This window comes from Notothenia coriiceps, unplaced genomic scaffold, assembly GCF_000735185.1.
Source record: "Notothenia coriiceps isolate Sejong01 unplaced genomic scaffold, NC01 NC01_scaffold00019000, whole genome shotgun sequence".
NCBI lineage: Eukaryota > Metazoa > Chordata > Actinopteri > Perciformes > Nototheniidae > Notothenia > Notothenia coriiceps.
This window is the reverse complement of record NW_011351701.1, coordinates 1,315,156-1,329,772: the sequence shown is the minus strand read 5'-3', so window position 1 is coordinate 1,329,772 and position 14,617 is coordinate 1,315,156. Positions and strand designations below refer to the sequence as shown.

General features: G+C 41.0%; 3 protein-coding genes across 4 annotated transcripts in view; 2 read left to right on the top strand and 1 right to left on the bottom strand.

Annotated features, from left to right (window-relative positions):
- Positions 1-2,102, top strand: part of ddost (dolichyl-diphosphooligosaccharide--protein glycosyltransferase subunit (non-catalytic)) — a 5,390-nt gene extending 3,288 nt beyond the window's left edge. Inside the window, exons 6-11 of the mRNA XM_010778275.1 lie at positions 12-105; positions 320-468; positions 677-824; positions 939-1,059; positions 1,165-1,271; positions 1,459-2,102. Of these exons, the coding sequence (XP_010776577.1) occupies positions 12-105; positions 320-468; positions 677-824; positions 939-1,059; positions 1,165-1,271; positions 1,459-1,608 (769 nt within the window). The 3' untranslated portion in view covers positions 1,609-2,102. The remainder of the gene's footprint in view (positions 1-11; positions 106-319; positions 469-676; positions 825-938; positions 1,060-1,164; positions 1,272-1,458) is intronic.
- hdac6 (histone deacetylase 6) overlaps positions 1-14,617 on the bottom strand; it is a 54,229-nt gene that overhangs the window by 33,801 nt on the left and 5,811 nt on the right. The window lies entirely within an intron of this gene.
- Positions 2,981-14,617, top strand: part of plekhm2 (pleckstrin homology domain containing, family M (with RUN domain) member 2) — a 29,026-nt gene continuing 17,389 nt past the window's right edge. The window contains exons 1-12 of one of the 2 annotated variants that reach the window (XM_010778277.1): positions 2,981-3,562; positions 5,258-5,364; positions 6,274-6,383; positions 6,486-6,585; positions 7,064-7,151; positions 7,238-7,412; positions 8,651-8,710; positions 9,883-10,162; positions 11,079-11,861; positions 12,132-12,201; positions 12,646-12,736; positions 13,027-13,091. In XM_010778277.1, coding sequence (XP_010776579.1) covers positions 3,503-3,562; positions 5,258-5,364; positions 6,274-6,383; positions 6,486-6,585; positions 7,064-7,151; positions 7,238-7,412; positions 8,651-8,710; positions 9,883-10,162; positions 11,079-11,861; positions 12,132-12,201; positions 12,646-12,736; positions 13,027-13,091 — 1,989 coding nt within the window. In that variant the 5' untranslated portion in view covers positions 2,981-3,502. The remainder of the gene's footprint in view (positions 3,563-5,257; positions 5,365-6,273; positions 6,384-6,485; positions 6,586-7,063; positions 7,152-7,237; positions 7,413-8,650; positions 8,711-9,882; positions 10,163-11,078; positions 11,862-12,131; positions 12,202-12,645; positions 12,737-13,026; positions 13,092-14,617) is intronic. The other variant, XM_010778278.1, reaches the window with a different exon arrangement.

Sequence of the window (14,617 nt, the reverse complement as noted above, 5' to 3'; positions counted from 1 at the left end):
CCCCCTTGCAGCATGGTGGCAGACCCAGAGAACCCTCTTGTCCTGGACATCCTGACCGGCTCCTCCACTGCCTACTCGTTTTTCCCAGACAGACCAATCTCTCAGGTAAGATGATTGAACATAAAAGTTATGTTAGATTCTTAATTTATAAAGAACTGTATCATTGTGTTTTATATACCCTACTGTTTCCTCATGTATGACGGAGATGCACATTTCTTTCTGTGGAGTCTCAGAAACCATGGATAATTGTTTTTATTTAGAAACAAATTCAAAAGATGTAACATGATTTTATGGTATTTAACTTTCCTAACTTCTCCAGTACCCCCATGCTGTTGGCAAGAACACCCTCATGATCGCCGGCCTTCAGGCCAGAAACAATGCCCGAGTGGTTTTCAGCGGCTCCCTGGATTTCTTCAGTGACGCCTTCTTCAACTCTGCAGTGCAGAAAGCCACGCCCGGCTCCCCAAGGTAAGGCTTACTGATCATAATTGCTAATACAGCTTCTATCACAATGACGTTCTGACCCTTGCCCTGATCAATTCTGCTGTAAATGATGCAAAGAAACATGCTGCATCCCATCCAAGGGGGATCGACTCTAACTGGTTACATTGTTATTTAATGAAGAAATAGATATTGTCCAATTATCAATTTTTAAAGTTCTTGTGGTGTTTGTTAGGCACGAGCAGACAGGGAACATGGAGCTGGCCGAGGCTCTGTCTCGCTGGGTGTTCAAGGAGGCCGGAGTCCTCAGGGTGGGAGCTGTCGCCCACCACACCGTTGGAGAGGTCTCTCCTCCTGCAGCGTACACAATCACTGACCTTGTGGTGAGTTTATGTGAACAATCATCCCCGGAAGATGTTTTTTTATTTTAGCCTGAAAGAAAGTGTGTGTATTCTCGACGTGTTTATCTCATTGAAGTGCAAAACTTTCCCACGCAGGAGTACACCATCGTCATCGAGATGTTGTCCCAGGGCCGCTGGGTTCCCTTCAACGGAGATGATATTCAGCTGGAGTTTGTGAGGATCGATCCCTTCGTCAGGACTTATCTCAAGAGAAAGGGTATGTTGCTGTTCTTATGAAACACAGTCTGCTTTGAATATGTGGGTTAGCAGCTGTACATTTGCAGGCACCAACTGTATTCATTCTTTGTCGTCTTTCCTTTAGGAGATAAATACGGTGTCCAGTTCAAGCTGCCCGATGTGTACGGAGTCTTCCAGTTCAAGGTCGACTACAACAGACTGGGATTCACACACCTCTACTCCACCACTCAGGCAAGTTAATCAGAAGCTTTCTTCCACTTAAGTCTACTTAAATCAAAATGCTGGTATGGTTGAGGGAAGTGATAAATGGGCTAAAATACCAGAGATGTAATCATTTATAGTTCCTCTTTCTTATATTGCATTAACAACAATGCTCTAATTTACGGCGGCTTGATGTCTATCTTTTTTCGTATCGCAGGTTTCCGTGCGTCCCCTGCAGCACACTCAGTACGAGCGCTTCATCCCCTCAGCCTACCCGTACTACGCCAGCGTGTTCTCCATGATGGGCGGACTCTTTATCTTCAGCATAGTGTTCCTGCACATGAAAGAGAAGGAGAAGTCCGACTAATGCAGAAAGACAACGGTGAAGGGATAACAAGATTATAGAAAACATGTGGTGTGAAGAGCTGAAATTGAATGTCTTGAATCTTCACGCCAGGACTTGGACAACAGTCCTCTGAAAAAATACAGTTTCTGTTCGGTTATTGGGTTATTCAACAAAGCTGGGGCTTAAAGCCAAAAGGGGTTACTTTAATGCAGTGGTTGGGTTTTTTTCTTTTTTTTTGTACTCTGAAATCACTCAAAGCCTGATAAATGTACTGAAGTCAGTCAGCGTTTGTATTAAGTTGCTTTACATTTGATAAAATGCTCTCCTAAGTAAAGCACTTGCCCTGGAACATTGAAAGGAATCCATATCTAAATTTGACCCACATGTTCTCAGTCAGGGAAGTTTATTGTGGTAACTACATGCACTGAATGTGCCCACTGCTAATTTGTTTTTTGATACGTGTTTCCAAAAAAGTTGGAGTCATCTTAACAATAAAATATTGACATTCCACTAAATACAAATTCCTGTCCTTTCTGTGATGTGACATAAGTGTACTTTCATTTCAACACTGCATGACTATAGGCTTTCTTTACCTACTTAATGGTATGTTACTTCATAATGCTATATGCTATGACTGACATAGTGTTGTTGGTTGGCATGATGTTCTTGGTATGGAGAGTATTCATGCAAAACTCAAAATATGGTCATTCAAATCTTCAGATGCTTTGCAAAAGGGAAATGTGCTTTATGTAAGGCCTGTTTGCATCTAATTCAGTAGCGGTAATAGTTACAGTAGATATCAATAATTACTTTTTAGGTAATGAGAAGTATTCCAAGCTAACCCTTACATAATGTCATTTTGCAAAAGTAACAATTCTAATTAAACATATCTACAATTAATTCCTCACTAGTCAAAGTGTAAATTCCTTATCAATAATTTATTTATTTGTCAATGGTCATTGTAGATATCAGGAACTTAATTAAAGTTACTCAACTTTTATCATTGACTTATATTCAAAATTAATTGCAGATGTTTAAAGTTCAGCTTTTAAGTGTTACAAGCCATATCAATAATGTAACACCGGTTGCAATTTTAGATAATGATGTACATTACTTTGTAGTGACACCCTGAAGTGACAATGAAAAGTGACATTTGTATAAACATGCTTTAGCTAGGGTGAACCAATTATAATTGTATTTATGTATAATAAGTTAAAACCGGCAGTATGCACCCTAGCCGATTTGAGGAGCAAGTTCTGACGATTAAAAATCCAGTCATATTTTATTAATGTTTGTGTTTTTGCACAAATCCAACTTTAGAGTAGTCAGTTTTGAATGCTGTTCAATCTGTATGTATTGAGGCTAATATTATAGTGACGTAATGTTCTGACAGTGGGAGTTCAGCCTGAGAACAGTTAGGTCAGTAGCACAAAAAGTAACCCTAGCATCCGTGACTTTGATGTAATTACCTTGCTTTAATAGAGAAATTCGCTTACACAGTGAAAAATGGAGAATAAGATAATTACATTTCCTGCTAAAAGTCCATGTTTGGGCTCTAAAATGTGCTAGCCACCCCCACCTTGAGTCCAGCGTTGAAAAAAAGTCAAGTGGCTAACTCTATGCTAACGCGAAGCTAGGCAAACATTACTTGGCTAACCGGACGCGTTGACAGTGTTTTGCTTGTCAAGTACTTCACATTAACATCATTAATGTGAACTACCGACACTGTCAAACTGAATGTGTAAACTTGACACACCGAGCTCGAGCTGTGTCGTTACCTTAGCAGCCAACAGCATTGAAGGTAAAGAAAATGTTAGCTAGCTAGCTAATAAGACGGGCGGCATTAGCTTTAGCATAACATAGCTGCGCTTGGGAGTCAGCTGACAGCCTGCTGTAAGCTGCCAGCAGACCAGTGATGGATCAACTGAAAGTAAAGGATCGCATATTGGAAAACATATCCCTGTCTGTGAAGAAGGTAAGCGTTGTCCGTTTGGTCAGTACATTTAAACATTGTCAGAGAATTACATTATTTTTTTGATGAGTTACTGTAGCAAACATTAGGTCATCTTTTGTCTGCCCAACTTTAAGTCGTTGGGACATTACCGGCTCCCTGTTAATGGAGGGCCTTTACCTTATTGTATATAATACAGTATCGAATGTTACATTCAACCTTTAAGGGTTGTCATATTGTTCTAGTTTTCCCTCTTGACCATTGGGAACAATAGTGGCATCTAGCCCTTGTGTTTGCTAACTGCGGCATGTGTTGTAAACACACCTGCAACTATATCGGGGGACAGGATCTTGCAACATAAGAGTTAGCAGGAAGATATTTGCTTCTATTTTCCATTGAAGTTTGAAAACATTATACATTTTCTTTTCCCAGCTATGCCTGATGTTGTGAAACTACCTGTCTCATAACCTGATAGGCAACATTGTATTGTCTTCCTGCTCTCCCTGTAATGTTGTAGATTAAAAACGATGTGCATTTTAGTTTTTAGTTTTGCATTGTCTTTCTTTAACTCAGTTCTAGTACACCAGTGTTTAATGCAATAAGCCCAGTACTTTGACCTACTTCCTTAACTCCTATTTGTCTAATACATTATTATTTGGTTACACAAGGATTCAAGGATCATTTATTGTCATTCTGCAACTTAAGGGTTGACCAAAAATAATGCAGATGTAGGGTATTTACAAAACAGGAACAGTGGTGCAGCACAGTATCTCTGTTGTACTGCATGAGGACCGTGAAAGTAGGGGAAATGGTATGTCCCAAGCTCCCAAGAAAGTGTTACCTCGACAAACATTATTCTGTCACGTGGAGATAGTCACAAGATATAAATTGTCTTTCTTCGGGGGCACAATCCTCAAAGCTATTCTGACCTATACTTGGGTGCATGCCTCGGGGTTTCCGCAGGAAGAGGGTGACCATGAAAACAAACTTAGCATCGCATGAAATGTGACCTTCTTTTGTTGCTTTTCCTCCAGCACATTGGATTTAATATCAAACATGTTTTAAAGTGCTTAACCGTAGATACATTGACCCAAAACCTCCTTTAGTCTCAGCCCGGCTTAAGTTGGATTTAGGTCAGAGACATTCCAATACTTGGCACAACATTCTTGGTTGCTTTAACTGTAAGGGCACTGTAGGATTATAAGGTCCCGAAGCATGTCCTTAACCATGGAACGTGTAGAAACATGCTACAATTCCTACATTGTTCATCCCACATTGAAGTGAACACCGTGTCTTATCGCACTGAAGATATTTATTTTCGAGTCCAGTCTGCAGGAGTTCAGAGACAAAAGTAAAAAATTCCTTGATATTAGTTTACAAATGCATTACATCCAACACATAACTTTATTGTTTGGCTTGTTTGCATTAAAGCAATTTCTTGATTTAGTAATTGCCAGTTACCATGTTTTTGAATGTTTTTTACCTACATCCTTATCATCATCATCATCATCATCATCATCATCATCCTAATCATCATCATGCCAAGTTGGCTAATGTTTTTCATTCCCAGCTGGTTTTGGTTATACGCATAATGAATGATACAAATATTCCTATCAAGAGCCATGCCCCAAAGCAATAATCAAAAAGTAAATATATCTTTATCTGTAAGACTTTATAGTCATTTAATGTTGTGATAACTTAAACGATGTCTCTGTACAGTTGCAGAGTTACTTTGCCGCCTGTGAAGATGAGACCCCAGCTATCCGGAATCACGACCGGGTCCTTCAGCGTCTCTGTGAACACCTGGACCATGCTCTGCTGTACGGGTAAGAGGCCAACCGCACATCAGTTACACACTGGAAAGAGATAAGGCGCATTCTGTAAATAAGTCTTCAGTTATGGATCCTGCTCATGTCCCTCTATCTGAACTGTCTACATTTGTTACACCTTTTTGACCCATGCTTTTCAAGTTACTGTTTGGTTCAATTATTGATCTAGGTGTGGATCATTCAGAGTATATAGGGACACCAAACTATAAGGGAAACAATAAGCCGCAAGTTATGCAACCAAGACCTGATATGCGTACAACATGCCTGAAGCTAGCTAAAAACATTCCATTTCAGCATGTCAGCAATGGAAATAGATAGATATATACTTTATTAATCCCAAATTGGGAAATTATTTCAAATATGTTGATAAATAAATGATGATGGGACAAGCTAAATATCTAATATTGTTGGCTACGGCACTCTCAAACATGAAATTACATATGTGTTACATACTCTCAAAATGCTTTAGCTTAATTTACAGGAAAATATTTAGCCTAAAGCTGACATGTGGACAAAATGCAAAGTGTCAGTAAGCCACAGTTTTCCCAATTCACCTACTAATGCTTAATTTGTGTCTCCTTAATGGCTCAGTTTTTCCGATCTGCAGCCTGAAAGCTAAAAGATGGGTTCTTTATCCTGTTGGTAGTGCACCACAGTGAAGCTATTAGGCATGGTGTTGTTGTTTGCTGGCAGACAAATGTGACAAGAAGGCACCATCACGTAATACAAAGGAAATTCAGATTGATTCATTGTTTTCCACTTCAGTGTGTGCAGGACTTAATTGCATTGCACTCTGTCTCTGTTACTGTTTCTCTGTTATATTTATCTCTTGTGCCATCACTCTACTCAGCTTTCCCCTTTTGACATCATGCATGTGATATTATGGTCTGTTCTTCTACATTACAGCCTGCAGGACATCTCCTCAGGCTACTGGGTCCTGGTCCTTCACTTCAGCAGGAAAGAGGCTGTCCGTCAGATAGATGAGCTCCAGCACATAGCAACCAACCTTGGCCGAAGTAAGACATCTCTGAAGCTCAATGGAACACACTCACATGTACAGAACATTGGGGGGTAAGATTGGGTTGAATTTGTCAGAACAACTTGTTTTCTTTGTGCAGGCCGTGCATGGTTATACCTTGCATTGAGTGAGAGCTCTTTGGAGAGTTATCTACGCCTCTTCCAGGAGAACCAAGCATTACTGCAGAAGTATTATTTCAAGTAAGTCATTCAGAAGTCCTGATTTTGATGATGAGGAATTTAACAAATTGTTCCATTTAATAAGTGGAAGTTATATTGAATTTTAGGGATAGCATTATGTGGTTGTTGGATAAGTTCATAATTACAAAACATTTGTGTTGTAGGCGAGGCAATTCAAAACGCTTGAAAAAAAAATTGAAACATTAAGACCGTTCCATTTAAATACATAACAAAATGTTCATGAAAAGCCAAGAGAATAGACCTAATATCAAGCTTAAACATAAGACCGGTATACAAAATAAAAGCTGCAATGCTGTGTTATATATATTGGTATTTGATTTATTAGGCAACAGAAAAGTCTTACCTTGATTTATAAGAGGTGAGCATTGCAGCTTTCAGATTTATGAAGCATACAAACTAAACGCTGCCTCTCCATGTTGAGTTTGACTCTGGGGATAGAAAGCAGACTTATTTGTAAATGTCTTCTCTTCTCTGCTAGGAATGCATTAGTCTGCAGCCATGACCACCTCACACTCTTCCTCACGCTGGTGTCCGGCCTGGAGTTCATCCGCTTTGACCTGGAGCTGGTCAGCATACAGTATAATCAATGAGAATAGAAATAGAAATGCAGATGAAGTGTTTGTAACGTTTCTGTTTGGCCGTGCTGCTTCAGGATGTGCCCTATCTGGACGTGGCCCCCTACATGCCAGAATACTACAAACCCCATAACCTGCTGGACTTTGAGGAGCGGCTGCCCAGCTCCGACAGCCTGTCCCTGCACTCCTTCACCTCCCTCACCTCCACCAACCTGGAGTGGGACGACAGCGCCATAGCCCCCTCCAGTGAAGGTAAGCAGTAGCGGGGTCCAGAACCACGTTTTGTTAGCCCTGATGCCAATCAGAGTTTCTTAACAATACATAGAGTCTGATCTGATCATATTTACCTAAATGAGATAAAATATTTATCCAACACTTTGAAATCACTGTTGTAGCCTTCTAAATTTGTATCAGTGTATTTTAACTATATTTTCATCCAAATAGTGAAGGTCCTGATTCAGACGTTGATCAATTTGAATTAGGGCTGCTCAATTTATCGCAATTACGATTTTGGCTTGCAACGATTATGAAAACAACATAATCGAAATAAAACAAATTTTTTTTTTTTTATTGGTTTTTCAGTTGAATTATACTTAAAGTTCAGGCTAATCAACTGTTAAAAACATACTGTTCACATTTTGTTTTTCAATAAATGGATGTTTTCAAAGTAAATGGATAATCGTTTTTAATAATCGTGATATCAATTATTAACCCAAATAATCGAGATTAGGATTTTTGCCATAATCGAGCAGAACTAGTTTGAATGATCAATATGTTGTGAATAAAACTTTCAAAATGACTCCTATAATTGACGTGACAAAATCAGCCAAAGAGAAGAGGCATCACTCTTGACAGTCCACTAAATGTTGCGTAGTGGTGGTACAGTGTGATCTATCCTTTTTCTTTTTTTTACAACCACAGGCTTGCAGGCAGCACACACAACCCGGAAAACAGCCAAGTTTATTTTTCGATCTGTCATAAAGTTACACTGGAATCCATTTTTAATCAGGGACAGATGATATGCCCTGGCGTCTGTGACATTTCTAGCTAAAATGAGAAGCTGCCAATGTTTTGAACTAGACAAATACAACTAGCATTCTGAGGGGGGCAAAACCCTGTTAATGGCATGTTGAAGCAGAAGTTGGATTCATCTTTGCAGACTCTAGTGACTAAAGGAAACCAAAGAGCATTCTTATCAGATGCATCACTCACGTGCAGAGCTACAGGATGTCCTCATTGGTCGTGATTGCAGCACTCACCCAATGCTTTCCCCATCACTCTCCACAAAGCACAGAGTCATTTCCCTGCTTTAGATTTAGTTCCCTTCCTACTTTGTTGTTTGTTTTTCATCAGTTCTGTTATTCCATATAACCATATATCATGTTATTATTGTTTGACTATTTCTGTACCATTGTCTCTCCATCTCCTCTCCTGTCTCCACTACATCTCTCTCTAATGATATCAATGTTATCCTTCCTTTTTTTTTTTAGATTATGATTTCGGTGACATCTTCCCCGTGCTGCAGTCATTGCCAAGTGCAGACTGGGAAGGTGGGACATTGGTCAACCACTCCCCTTGCTCCCTTTTGACCCCTCCCTCCCTTTTATCTGGCATGGCCATCCTGCAGTTTGTGCTTAAAGCATGCTTGGTACTCTAGTCAGAAATAAGACTAACATGTAAAGTGTAGCTAGCTAGTGAAAAAGACTGCTGTAAAATCTATATACATTTTAAGCTTACACAGTTAGATCAACATAAAGTGAAATGAAAGAAAGGTGACATCATGCATAATAATACTTTGACTGGTACGTTTGGGAACGGGTTTTGTGGGAACTTGTATGTGTCCTGTTCTGCATGTGTTACTCATCTGAGGAATGATCCTAACGCTGACTCTGCATTATTATTTACCACAGCAACATAAACGCCTGCCTGGTTTCTGCCTGGTACTCACCTTGTCCAGTCTGTCTCCATGACACTGTGTTATCTGTTTGTCTGGTGTATCGTTTTTATGTAAAGTCTTCTCTTCCTATGTGTATCCGGCACTGGCCTAAATTAAGCTCCACTGCTATGAGAGGGGACATTTAAGAAATCTGCATAAGCTCACAGAGTGCACAATCCTTGTTATAACTTCAACATCTGCTTGCAATAAGTGTTATTTAATGAACACACAACTGTCTATTAAAGTAGTACGTGTGAATTATTGGTGGATAACATTTTTATGCAATTGGAGTATCTCCAAATTTGGTCTATTCCATAGCTGGATCAGTGAACTCACGTTGAATCAAAAGTGCTGATTACTGCAAAAATATTTGTATTTGAATATCTGTATGACCCATCTCTAGCTGCAGTACGTAATTCTTAACCTAGGCCTGTGCCACTGCAAAAAAGCTGCTACTTTACCTACTCGAGGTCTTCTGCAATGCGTTTGTGCCTCTGACCCTGCCAAAAGAACTGCGGTGAAGGACGCTGCAGCCCCTAACATGTGTTTGTCTGTGACGCTGATGAAGAAATACACAAAGGTTTTCCAAATAATCTTGTTGGTTATCACCATTGGTGGTAAAAGCATATACAGCAATTCATATCATTCATAACAGAAACAATCCTAATCCTATATTACTTATTAACATTATCAAGTTACCAACAAGACAACGCCAACACCTCTGTGTACATCTCCTCGAACTAAATGTGGGTGACTGTTCCTTTAAGTCTTTGTGTTACTTTTCAGAGGGCGACCTGACGGACCAGGCCAGCTGCCCGCGCTCCAGCGGCTCCGACCCGCAGACGGTCATCAGCGACACCGTGGTCCTCTCTTCCGGCGCTCTGAGGATGAAGGTAACATCTCATCTAGCTCCTCACAGCCCCACCTTCAGACACAACCCCTTCAACGAGGACTCGGACACCAACACCTCAGCCGACGTCACGCCAGTGCACGTGGCCAGCAGACACAACTCCTTCACAGCTGGAGAGGACACAGAGGGCACCGGCAACGAGCTGGAGGTCATCAGGTACAGAAGCCTCAGCTGTAGTTGTTGTTTCCAAACACAAAACACCTGAAGTTTTGAGGGCGCAACTTTTTTTGTGATGTCAGTATGTAACTGAAGTAAATAAAGGAGTCCAATGGAGGCGTTTCAGTCAGGGGGGGATTCTGTAGGAGAGAAACTCCCTCAGGAGGGAACTTTGGGATTTGAACCTTTGCAGACCATTCACATGCACAAAAACCTATAGAACAAAATACAGGAAAGGGACAACCCCAAAAAGCATGATAGGGCCCCTTTAATGCATTTACCTTTACTGCTTTGTAACATTTTGTGATGGTAAAATCCTACAGTTTCCATGGAGACCGTTTGCTTGAACTAGCGCTCTTGTTGCTTGTTATCTTCCCACAAAGTTGGGCTATAGACAGTAGACAAATAAGGAGAAAATAACACATAGAAGCAAGTTGGTCAGAGGAGAGATACATTCTACATTTATTATTAAATTATTTTTCCTATTTTACAGATAGCAGTATTTTATCATTTCCTCATAATTAGGCATTTCCATTTGGTTCTCCTCTTCTCAGGATGCATTTAATATTTTTGTATTTATTGCCATGAACTGGGCCATTGTGCTGTTAAGATGAGGTACCTTAGGATTTTCCCTTAATTGGTTGCAATAATATTTAGTGAGATGTTTATTTTTTTAACCATCTAGAGGCTTCTTTAAGTATCAGATCAAGCTAGGGAAAGAAACAAAAATAAGAAAATGTTAAGTGAACTTTTTAAGGAAAACACTCATAATTTAAGGAAACCTTAACACAAAGTAAAGTCTTAACATAAGGTGTTTTGTGCATCTGGTCCATGGCTTGTAGTCTCAAATTCTATATACAGTTAATACGTTTGTATTATAACGATGAAACCACAGCTAACCACTCTGATCTTAAAGGATGGCCAGGCGGAGGAAACCAGCCAAGAAGCGTCGAGGGAGGGGCTCCACAGATTCTCTCAGCAGCATCCACAACTCTGTATCCTCTGAGTACATGGAACTGGACCACCACCATCTGCCCTCAGAGGATGTGGAGTCACTAAACGGGACCCTGATTCAGCTGGATGCTGAGGCGGAGATGAGGAGAAGTAGGGTGGGATCAGAGGTTGTGGAGGAAGGAGAGGAGGAAGGAACGGAAGGCCTCCTACGGCTCCCGGAGATGACGGACACCTCCATGGACACCGTGGGTCAGTCCCTGCGTGAAGTCATGGACCGGATAAACGGCACTCTGGATAGAGAGGATGTGTGGGAGCATCGAGAGGAGACAGAGAAGGAGAAAAGCAGTAAAGGCAGCGAGAGGGGCCCCGAACCTCCTTCCCAGCAGCCCTTTCGAGAGGCATCAGAGGGCGAGCCCCCTGACCCGGCCCGAGGAGAGACGTCTCGCTCCCCTCTGCCCACAAACAACCACTTCCTGCTTGCCTCTCCTGCGCCCGCAGACTTATGCTGCTTTACCGCTGACAGTCCAGGCTCTCCTCCCACGGGTGGTGGCCACCATGACCCTGCAGAGCATCGTCAGCCGCAGAATCTTCCAGGTGGCCCTCAAGATGAAGCAGAGGCAGAGACAGCAGAAGGACAGGAGCCAGAGTTAAAGACGGAAGAAGGTACAGAAGAAGAAGAAGAAGAAGAAAACAACAAGAATACATGTAATGAGGAGGCAGAGAGTTCTCATCCTGCTGAGTTTAAGTAAGAAACTTCTACCTCACTTCTGGCTAACAGAGAACTCACAGCTTCTAGGTTTCTTTAGTTTTTCCTTTTCAATAACACTGAACAGTTTGCATCACTAGCGCACTGCATTTAAAAAAACTACTTTGCACAGTTTTATAATTTTGTATTCTAAATGTATCTATATTGTTTTAAGTCGTAGTAAATTTGTCTATATATAGAATATTCTAACCTGTTATTGTAAGTAATTTAAAATGATTTATTTTGTCTCTAACATTATTCCTATTTCAGGGTGGACAACAATCACCTGCTTCTTCTCATGATTCACGTGTTCAGGGAGAATGAGGAGCAGCTTTTCAAGGTGAAGGCGATCACAGTTGTTCTTTATTTGTTTTATAAAGAAGTTGCATCATTTGGAGGAAACTTGAATGTATTCGGGTAATGGCTCAGCTGTAATATTAACAATTGAGTGATAACAGTTAGAGAAGAGACCTGTTTAAGTCTTTAAAAAAGGATGTGGGTCTTCGGCACGTCTTCAAGCCATTCTTCGTTTTGTAAAAGTCATACATGTTACAAAATGGACACAGTGGTTTGGAGACCGTTGCTCAGTGGAAGTGTTGAAAGGCTCAGTTTGCTAACTGCCTTTTTTAACTGCTTCTACTCCGCTTGTAGTAATGTATCTTATTGCTATTTCGTTAGTAGTTTCAAATCCACCATTTTTCACACGCTCAACTATTTATCTTAATTATCCTAATTAGGACGAATACTGATGTTGCTGACACCTAGTTTTTCTTTATGTTTTCAGATGTTGAGAATGAGCACAGGGCATATGGAGGGCGACCTGCAGCCCCTGTACCTGCTGCTGACTGACTGTTACATCTACCTGCTTAGGAAGGGTACATGGCTCAAAACAACAGCAAATATTTACTTTTGCACAAACACTTGAGTCCTTTTTTTACCTATGGAAGTCCGGTTTCTATCTCTGACTTTCCTAACATTAATAGAATAAAGTTTTGATCGTGACTGTAAATCCCCGCCGATCTGAGAGTTTCAACCATTGCAAGGGTCCTATGACATCGACACAATGTTGAAGGAAGTGGACAACACATCTCAGTAATGTCATTTTCAATGGGAAAATAATTCCCATTACATATTCTCACTGGATGTCTCTTGTTTTCCTCCACAGGAGCAGCAGAGAAGCCTTACACAGTAGAAGACGCCGTTTCTTACAATGAGATGGACTATCTTTCAGTAAGTGTCCTTTTAAAACTGCTTATACACACACTGTATAAGCAGTGCTGGTACCAAAAGTGAGTCTATCCAAACCAAATAAGGCATAACAAATCTTTGAAGGTTCCTTGACATTACCAAAGATGTATGAGTTAATGAGACCTGTTATGCTTTTTGAGTTTTCTCCTGTCTTGTAGTGTGTTATAAAGGTTTTTGTGCATGTAAGCGTATGTAAACATGTCCCAGCAGAGGCACAACATACAGTTGCTAGAAAAAGTATGTGAACCCTTTGGAATTACCTGGATTTCTGCATAAGTTGGTCATAAAATGTGTTCTGATCTGCACGTTTGAAGTTTGCAAAAGAGCACCTGGATGTTCCACAGCACGACTGGCAAAATATTCTGTGGACAGATGAAACCAAAGTTGAGTTGTTTGGAAGGAACACACAACACTATGTGTGGAGAAAAAAAGGCACAGCACACCAACATCAAAACCTCATCCCAACTGTGAAGTAGGGTGGCAAGGCACACAGGGGATAGGGGCCTGCTTTGCTGCCTCAGGGGCCTGGACAGATTGCCATTCATCGACGGGAAAAATGAATTCTTCCAGTTTATCAAGCGACATTTTGCTGGAGAAACTTGAAGGCCATCTGTCCACCAATTTGAAGCGTCAACAGAAAAGATGGGGTGATGCACAGGACCAACGGACCCAAAGCACAGAAGTAAAATCAACAACAGAATGGCTTCAACAGAAAGAAAATTACGCCCTTCTGGGAGTGGCCCTGTCAGAGTCCTGACCTCCAACCCAATTTAAGGATGCTGTGGCATGACCTCAAAGAGAGGCGATTCCACCACCAGAAATCCTCAAGAATATTGCTGAACTGAAACAGTTTTTGTAAAGGAGGAATAGGTCCAAAATTCCTCCTGACCGTTGTGCAGGGTCTGATATGGCAACTATAGGAAACGTTTGGTTGAGTGTTATTTGCTGCCAAAGGAGGGTCAAACCCAGGTGTATAATCCAGAAGGGTTTCACATTACTTTTTCCACGCCGGTGCACTGTGGAATGTGTTCATGGTGGTTGTTGCAATAAAAAACAATAACAAACATTATAATTGGTGTTTGTGGTGGGTTTTTAGCTTAGAGCAGGACTGTGTTTGCTAGTTGTTGTGACTTAGACTGAAGATTCAGATACACATTTGGAATTTGTAGTGCCAGAAACTTCCAGGTAGTTCGTTGACACCAAGGGGGGTTCACATAGCTTTTTCTTCCGGCAACTCGTATTGTATATTATACTGCTCCGCACTGAGGCCCAAGACTGTCCACATCATGGTTGACACCCTGCGCCTGGCAGTCTTACCACGCAATCCTCAAATGTGATCCCTTCATGCGAAGTTACCCAAGATTTAGGAAACCATGGTAGGACTTGAAGCAATGCCAGCCGCCATTGAACAGCTGGGTAGTGGAGCCACACAACCGTTTGTGTGGTCTAGTAGTCCTGCTGATGTTGTAATGTTGGTTTAACTCTGGAGGTGGCCTTTGACCAACTAG